General features: G+C 36.4%; 1 protein-coding gene across 4 annotated transcripts in view; it reads left to right on the top strand.

Annotated features, from left to right (window-relative positions):
* Positions 1 to 9182, top strand: part of LOC110463373 — a 13195-nt gene extending 4013 nt beyond the window's left edge. For 3 of the 4 annotated variants that reach the window (XM_021517904.1, XM_021517906.1, XM_021517907.1), the window contains exons 3-9: positions 393 to 496; positions 754 to 919; positions 1266 to 1397; positions 4717 to 4890; positions 6127 to 6240; positions 6451 to 6538; positions 6654 to 9182. In XM_021517904.1, the coding sequence (XP_021373579.1) occupies positions 393 to 496; positions 754 to 919; positions 1266 to 1397; positions 4717 to 4890; positions 6127 to 6240; positions 6451 to 6538; positions 6654 to 7101 (1226 nt within the window). In that variant the 3' untranslated portion in view covers positions 7102 to 9182. The remainder of the gene's footprint in view (positions 1 to 392; positions 497 to 753; positions 920 to 1265; positions 1398 to 4716; positions 4891 to 6126; positions 6241 to 6450; positions 6539 to 6653) is intronic. The other variant, XM_021517905.1, reaches the window with a different exon arrangement.
* The last annotated feature ends 238 nt before the right edge of the window (positions 9183 to 9420 follow it).

Below are 9420 nucleotides of genomic sequence, written 5' to 3'. Positions count from 1 at the left end.
ATGTAGGTTCCCCTTGATCCCTCGTTGTGTATGTTATATTTTGAGACTGATCATAAAAACAAAATGGATTAAAAGAAGAACTAAACAGATCTTTCTCATATTGCAATGATCGATTCTATTTCTTTCACATTAAGTACTGTACTAGTAAATATGTGAAATGACAAACTCACTTTGAAGGTTGGCTTTCATACACATCAGTATTAAGTTTAGATCAAAAGTTACCTCAAGGTGCATTTACTGTTAACATGACTCGATCAAACAGATTAGAGGAAAGAAGAGAAAAGATCGAACTGACAAAGAACTAATGAAGATGGTACAAAGGTGGGCGCCAAGATCCCTCTGGGATCTCTTGTTAAACATGAAATGATCTGCAATAATATTTCTCACCACAGGTTGTTATACTGTTCCCCCTAACGTCACGTCAGTCCGAATACCAAAAGGATCCTTCGTTGAATGCCTGGAAGAATGCCCGGATTCTGATTATGTAGGAGCTAATGTAACTTATATTTTTTACAAGTTTAAATAATTGAATATAAGCACTTGTCACTTAAAGCAGTGGATAGCTGCTGCAACAAATATCAGAGATATTTCTTTCGGGAATGTGAATTCCAATTCTGTTTTTGTGAATGAAAGATTTGCTTAACATTGGACATTTATTTTCATAACGAAAAAATATACTTTTTTCTTGCTTGAAACCAAAACCAGAATTACTACTAAATTGATGCATGTTTTAACTTTTTTTTTTCATTTCAGAATATTAGCTGTTTTTGTCTGACAAAGGACACATTAAAAAAAATGCACACCGCAAAGTTCTGTGATTTCATCAAAAGTAACATCAACATGTGTACCTGGTTAAGTCCTCCGAAATTGTCGTGTGGCGGGAATGGAAGGATGTCAACATACCGCTACCAAACACAAGGTACCTTAGAAATTAAACATTTAGGAAAAAAATTATTACCATACGATGCATTTTACTTTATGTCTTCTGTATTGCTAAGTACTAGTTCTGTTTCTCGACAGTACAGCCCAATTATTGTGTTTTACAATTGTTCTTATATTGTGTATCATTCATTGAAGAATGAGACGAAGTGCGAAATATACCTATCGGCTGTTGCATACGTATATTATGAACCTTATTTCACTCGAGCCTTCCGCTCTTTTCTCAGTCTGTAACATCGATCAACCGATTTTACCATATTGAGCATTACCATAACTATGACTAATAGGCTAATGCTATCATTATTTGTGAATTTTTATTTTTAAAGGATTTTCGTTGCCACTGAATTATACAGATGGTACACACACAATGCTGTGTGCCAAATGGAAGGGCCGGGGCAATGGAGGAGACTTGGTCTTAACTGGGTGTGAACAGCAACTGAAAGTCGTATGTGCTAATGGTGAGTAATCATTAGATTACGAGTACGATTTAAAATGCTTTACATTAATTTTGTATCGGATATCAAATGTCACTCGAAAAGAGTTAGTTGTTTTGTTGGCACATTATGCAGGTCCGATCACTATATAGACCAGAGGGATCTTGGCGTCCACCATTGTTCCATCTTCATTAGTTCTTTGTCAGTTCGATCTTTTCTCTTTTTTCCTCCAATCTGTTTGATCGAGTCATGTTAACAGTAAACGTATTACTGATGTGCATGAAAGCCAACCTTCAAAGTGAGTTTGTCATTTCACAGATTTACTAGTACAGTACTTAATGTGAAAGAAATATAATTGATCATTGCAATATGAGAAAGATCTGTTTAGTTCTTCCTTTAGCCATTTTGTGTTTATGATCAGTCTCAAAATATAACATGGCAAACGAAGGATCAAAGGCAACTTACATATCAAATTTGAGAAAGATCCCTCAAGTTATTCCTGAGAAATACTACCAACAAACCTTCAATGTCAAAAATCGAAGATGGCTGTCGGTAGGCAATTTTGTTTAACTGATCAGTTTAAAAAGTAAACATGAATAATAAAGGATAGTGGGGAACCTGCATTGGCTGGCCCAAAAACTAATTTTGGGGCGATTAAAGATTTTTAAGCACTGGCAAAAATGACATATTGGTGGCCCAAATAATTTCGGCAAGAAATATTTCCACAGCGTTTAACACAATGCTTCGGAACATTTAAATTACATTGAACATGACATTGTTTGTTATATGTAAAACAGAATTAAACATATTTTTAATTCTTCAACCCTAGATAAAACCTGACATGATCCACTCCATTCAGGTCTTCCCAAAAAGAAATACACAAAACTCGCACCTCAAAGAAGACACACTGGCAGTATTAATATAGAAATTCTGAAAAACCCCATCATATTTTCTAAGTCACGGAAAGTTCGATTCAAATCGAAATAATGACAACTGAAAAATGTATTGCCCCCCCCCCTCCCCCAGTTAATGTGGAAGGGACTATAATTTCTTTTATTCATAAATTGTTCAACAGCCTAAACAATTTTTGTTGGGCCAGTGACTACTTCACTTTTGACAACTTTTGGTCGCCCGAGCAAAACTTTAATCACCATTGGCAAGCAAGAGACCGTCTATTTCAGGCACTGCTGCACAACAAGGGAAAAAGGGGAACATACATATAAAATTTGAAAAAGATCCCTCTTGGACTTCTTGAGAAATAGCGATAACAAACTTTCACTATCAAATCCAAGATGGCTCCCCGTCGGCCATGTTGTTTATCCGATCAGTCGCAAAAGTTGCCCTGCACAGCTAAGGACCAAGGGCAACCCACATATGAAATTTGAGAGTCCCTCTGGTCCTTCGTGAGAAATACCGATAACAAACTTTCACTATCAAAATTAAAGATGGCTGCCTGTCGGCCATGTTGTTTATCCGATCAGTCTCAAAAGTTGCCCTGCACAGCTAAGGACCAAGGGGAACCCACATATGAAATTTGAGAGTCCCTCTGGTGCTTCGTGAGAAATACCGATAACAAACTTTCACTATCAAAATTAAAGATGGCTGCCTGTCGGCCATGTTGTTATCCGATCAGTCTCAAAAATTGCCCTGCACAGCTAAGGACAAAAGGGAACCTACATATAAAATTTGTGAAAGATCCCTCTGTTACTCCGTGGAAATACCGATAACAAACTTTCACTATCAAAATCCAAGATGGCTCCCTGTCGGTCATGTTGTTAACCGATCAGTCTCAAAAGTTGCCGTGCACATCTAAGGACAAATGGGAACCTACATATAAAATTTGAGAAAGATCCCTCTGGTACTTCGTGAGAAATAGCGAAAACAAACTTTCACTATCAAAATCTAAGATGGCTGCCTGTCGGCCATGGTGTGTATCCGATCAGTCTCAAAAATTACCCTGCACAGCTAAGGACCAAGAGGAACCTACATATAAAATTTGAGAAAGACCCCTTTGGTACTCCTTAAGAAATACCGATAACAAGAATTGTTTAAGGACGGACGGCGGACGGCGGACGACGGACCACGGACGCAGGGTGATTTGAATAGCCAACCATCAAATAATTACTAGATAATAGTGTTAACGTATTTACGTGCTGTTCATATAACTGTCATCGTAGCAGACAGTTCATGTAACAGAAACAGTCGGCAACATATTGACAGATGTATTTATATATAAAGAATAAAGTTTGTCCAATATGTCAAACTCGTCTAAAGAAAGCATCATCTGTTCCCGTGCATTATGTCATTTAAGGATTGGATAAGTTGAACCTGCATTTTACAGGTTCATTACCATGTACTGTCCTAAATAATGACACTAATAAGGCCATGTATAGATCTTCGGTAGTTTCCAACGTAAAAAAAGTTGTTACCAACGGTTATTCAAGTGTGACAGATGACTAAATTTTTCAAAAAAGAAGAAATACTCTATGTACGTCATCAAAATATGTTCTCATTTTTTTCGGTCGATCACTGGATAGATGGGTTACACGGATAACGTTACGCCAGACATATGAATTTCCATTGAAACCTGTCAGTCCATATTAAAGGCCCGGGGTCTTTATTTCTTTAAAACTAATGCGTTTTCATAAAAGTGTGTATCATTTATATTGTTGAACGTCCTATGTAACATCATATGAATTATTGACGCACAGTCTATCCAATAACCAGAATAGTGGCATAGTAATAGCTGATGTAATTTCATAACAATGAACAATTAAGAAATAGCATTATCTTATCGTTACTATTTATCTATGGTTTCATCTCATTATACTTCACAATGCTAACCTGGTTTTGGTATCGTCAACTTCACTGTGCAATACATCGTAAGATATTCCCTTTTTGTGTACATTTTATTATATTATTGGAAAACTTTGATACGAGTTCCTACTGTAGTAAGTGCTTCATAAAATCAACACACTCTTTATCAAGTGGGTTGGGGAAGGAGGAAAGGGATGTTAGTTATATTGTTTTATGAGCCAAACCTGTTATTTGCATATGATCATAGTTATCCAGAAATGTACTGTTCGGTGAATCGACAATTCTGGCGTGATCATACTTATCGTTAGTTGTACTGTTGTTAGCACGATATCCTGAGTTAAGCGGGCGTATTTCATCGTAGTTGGTGTCGACTTGACCATCAGTATCACGAAGAACCTCACTGTAAAAATATCTTTTGATCAAAATCAAAAACAAATTTGAACTCAGTTTCCAACCAAATCCCATACAGTTTGACAAAGAGTGTACTACAGTGTATCTAGTCGTAAGTTCAGTATCTTTGTTGAAGGTTCCACCGGATCACCGCGCGACTGGAACGCCGCTTTAAACAAATGCTATGACCTTGGTACAGATCTACAGACATGTGACAAAAATGCTTCCTCGTGCCGCGCCACAATATCTCAATCCATAAAAGAATTTTGGGTTGGTGGATTTGGTTATAATGTGATCGAGTACACCTCAGGTAATCAATACATTATATGAGCTATTTTTGACTGAATACTTCTCCTGATGGTTTGTATCATACTTATGCTTGATTTTGGTGTGGCGTTATTTATTTTAACGTCCAGCTATGGTCATGTAAGGATAAGCATTCATATGTATAACTTATGAGAGCATGTATATGTACGATTCAATAAGTTATGACAATACAAATTTTCATTGTTCAATGTTTCCTCAGCTCGACAATAATATCAAATGCAAATCAGTTGAACGTGTGCACATGCGCAAACTGAACGTTGTGATCCAGGAGAAGCACCAAATATTTTAACCTCAAGAAAAAAACACAATTTTTCTGTTAATGTAAATAAAATAAGATTGGTGATAAAAAATACCATTTTCACAATTAATACACAGAATGGCCATCGCACCGTTTAACAAAAGTGCATGAAAACAGTATTTAACAAACAAGATCTCCCAGAGGGATCCACCATCGTACCATCTGCATTAGTTCTTGGTCAGTTTGATCGTTTCTCTTTATTAGTTTAATTAGTTTGCTTGACAACCATCTTGTTCCCCTGATCAGTCTCAAAAGCTAACATGTACCACTTAGGACTAAGGGAAACCTACAGATCAAATTTGCGAATGATCCCTCCAGTACGTTTTCCAAACAAATAGCTAACAAACTATAATGCTTAAATTCAAGATGGCTGTCTGTCTGCCATCTTGGTTTCGTGATCAGTTCCAAAATTTGATATGCGTAGCTAGGGACCTTAGGAAACATTCATGTGAAATTTGGGAACAATCCCTCTGATATGTTCTGGGAAATAGCGCTAACAAACTTTAACTCTCAAGTAAAAGATGGCTGCCTGTCGGCCATCTTGCTTTTGTGATCAGTCCTAAAATTCGACATTCATAACTTGGGAACATGGAGGATCTTTGTGTGAAATTTGGGAAATCTACAGAACTTTCTGAGAAATAGCGCTAACAAGATTTTTTTAAGGATTGCCTTTTACGATACACAATGACATTCAGTGTGGTACAGCAAGTTTATTTTAGGTTTCCTCTATGTCCCCTAAATAGAAGACACGATAAACACCAACCGCGATTCGCATTAGTTGCCTTTTAAGATAGACATTCATTTAGTAACATTCAATGTCCTCTAAATAGATGACAAGGAAGACTCCCCCTCATTAGGCTTTTCCTTTATGGAGTTTCGTTATCAAATACATTGAATGCATAAAAATACGTCATGTTCCAGATTATGTCGACGTAAGTAACTCGTCATTATGTGGGACGTTTGGTCAACTGGGAGGAGTGGTTACATACCTACCATGTGGAGAAAAGCGTCCATTTATTTGTGACTTTACATCACGTAAGATATGTTTCTAAAATTGTTAAGACGATGTGTCACGCAGTGTTGTTAATTTCATTACAAAGAATAAATGACGACATAACTGCACAGACAAACCTTGCCGATTTAGCCTCAATATTATTCGTTCTCTTGGATATTTCGTAACGATTTAACCTCGTATTTGTAAGAATCTTCGTCATTGATTGTGTTCGCAATGTTTTACCGTTGCAGATATCTCGATATTGGCGATTGTCGTGTCGATTGTCGGACTGATAATTGCAGCAGTCGTTGTAGCGATATTTGTCAGAAGGTTTCGGAGGTACGTTTATTTAAATCCACTTGATGAATTCCTTTTTACATTTAAAAGCATGAAATATATGTATACACATCTAAATTACATAAATCAGAACTATTACAACTATGTTTATTCCAAGGTCAAGGAAATCTGCAGCCCTGGACATACTCAGTCGCGAGAATGACGAAAACCAGTCCGATATCAATTTCGTCAGCAATGAATACAGAACCGTTGGAGACTCCCAAATCGGTACTGGTGAGAATCTTCGTGATACTGATGGTCAAGTCGGCACTAACTACGATGAAATACGCCCGCTTAATTCAGGATATCTTGCTAACAACAGTACAACTAACGATAACTATGATCACGCCAGAATTGTCGATTCACCGAACAGTACATTTCAGGATAACTATGATCATATGCAAATAACAGGTTTGGCTCATAAAACAATTAACGACGATTACGATCATATGCCAAAACCAAATTCATCTGAACAAACGAGTGACGGTAACTACGATCTCATACAAAAAACAAATCCTTCTGTTAAAATAATTGACGATGATTACGACCATGTACAAATATCTTGAACAGAGTAAAGAATGCTTTTCTGTGGGACGCCCATCCTGTTCATGGGCGTTCGTTTATGTTGTTCTATTCCGTCCTCGACATACTGATAGGAAGTTTGATTCCGTATTTTCAAGTGCTTGCTTTTCTAGTTCAGGAAGAGGGATAACAGTTGCTTTTTTCACGATTTAGAGACTTTGCCTGGTTTATAATGTCATTAAAACATTCTCTTTCTTTTCTGTTGGATTGAGTCATGTAAATGATAAATGCAGCTTATGGTTATTTTCATCAACATTTCAAACAGCTGTTAATATAAAAACTAGCACGGTACTTAATGTGTATCAAGAGGAACCTTAATTGAAAAGATAAAGATCTGTCTGGTACATCCTGGGTGATGGTGATAACAAGCCGGAGCTGTCAAAATCCAGCATGGCTGTCCAGTGACCATTTTGCTTTTTTTTGTGAAACTCAAAATGTAACATGCACAAATTAGCATGGAATTTTATAAAAAAAAATCCAGTACTTCGTGTGAAATACTGATGACTTTGAATTATGTTCTTTCTGATAACCTGCAGCTCATAAACTTCAAGTTGGACACCTGTCGGCTATCTCGGTTCTATGACCTGTCGTAAGATAATTTACAACTGAAAATGATTTTCCAATTATTGGATGAATGGAAAAATGTCCTTACAATGTTCATGAACCTTTTACTTTCTTTATATGTTAACTTACAAGACTATTTGAAATAATGTTCTAGTATATACTATGTACATGCAAGCTTTTTGATATACAAGTTTATGCAGTACAAAACTTCTTTATACTAAAATTGGTCTATGTGGTGTGTTGTGATGTTTGGGTAAGTATGTACTTATGTATGTGGAGAAGTAGGTATTTTCTGCATATGTTTTATATTTATGTTATTTAAAGAGATACATGACGCCGGAAACGGTTTTTTTGCGTTTTTCACAGATTGACAGAGAAAGTGATATACCTTTTAAATCAATACATAATTAGAATATCCAACCAAAGTTGTCGATTCGTCTTGCCACCAAACACTAGAAATGTGTCCTCATAATAAATGTAAATTTGAATCGTCCCGATGGTTCTACGCGCCATTGCTGATGAATATTCAACAGAAGTTTCCGAAAACGAGTCACGTGATAATTCGGAACACAACAAAAATGGATAAGGAAGTAAGAAACACGTGGTTTGGTTTACGATTTTAAAATCGGTATTTAAGCATGTTTATTATATTCTTGACGACCTGTTTAGAATGTTACAATGCATTTATATGTGGGTATGCGTTTTGAATGGAAAATGTGCCTGTTGCAAGCCTAGATTGTTAGTTGAGACACTTCAGTGGTAGTTTTACAGTTTAGCGACGAACAAAAATAGCTACCTGTCGAGAAGAAAAGAAGCAACATCCTTGTTCCACCGCAACCCTAATTCAGCCTTCAGTCATTCAAGCTCCAGTTTCCGTCGTTTCCGAGCCGAAGTTGTTAAATATTCAACTGGACGACCACGTTTCGGTGCGTGTGTCGCCATATTGTTTTGGTTTTCGGAGGTCGGGTCATGAGCTCGGGTCATGAAGGTTACGTCATGTCACGTAACTTGTAATTATGCAAAATAGCCTTTTATGGGAATTTATGCCGACCGGCATTTATTCATTTTTTTTATTTTTATATTTACAGCTCTATCTTTGTAGAAACTTTTCAAACTTTGTATTAGCATAAAGTTTATAACTTTCTCTATCGAGGAAAAATAAGGATTTGTGTTGGGTTTTTTTTATAAGAGAGAAAGAGCTTTTCCGGCGTCATGTATCTCTTTAAGTATACTATGTATTTATGTTTTCCTCTGCAATGAATGTGAATGATGCGTAATGTAGGTATGCTTGGATGTGTAGGTTTGTTATGTACGATATTGTATATACATATTTATGTTTTGTGATGTAAGATTCTCGTGCACGTATTTTGTATTTTTTTTTTATACGCTACGGACCAGAGGACCTAATTTTATGCCGGTTGGTCTAATATCTAAACAAGAGGCCCAAGAGGGCCTGTATCGCTCACCTGAATATTTAAGCAGTCATAGCAAACTATTCTCATTAAATATTATATTGCACTAAAAATATTTCCCTCGCAAACTTTGTTGGCTCCATCTGTTGAAACTACCAGCAAAATATTATCATAAGATTCTATGCTTTTTTATTCTTCTTCAGAAGTTGCTTGACATATTTTTCCCTGTGATCTTGTAAGTAGGTCAATGTCATTTTCCTTCTCAAATTGGTTAGCTCTATTCCAAAAAGCTACCAGCCAAATCTTATGAATCCATTCCTTTTAGTT

This window comes from Mizuhopecten yessoensis, unplaced genomic scaffold, assembly GCF_002113885.1.
Source record: "Mizuhopecten yessoensis strain PY_sf001 unplaced genomic scaffold, ASM211388v2 scaffold10893, whole genome shotgun sequence".
Classification (NCBI taxonomy): Eukaryota; Metazoa; Mollusca; class Bivalvia; order Pectinida; family Pectinidae; genus Mizuhopecten; species Mizuhopecten yessoensis.
The sequence above is the reverse complement of the archived record's forward strand: the minus strand, read 5'-3'. Positions and strand labels throughout refer to the sequence as shown.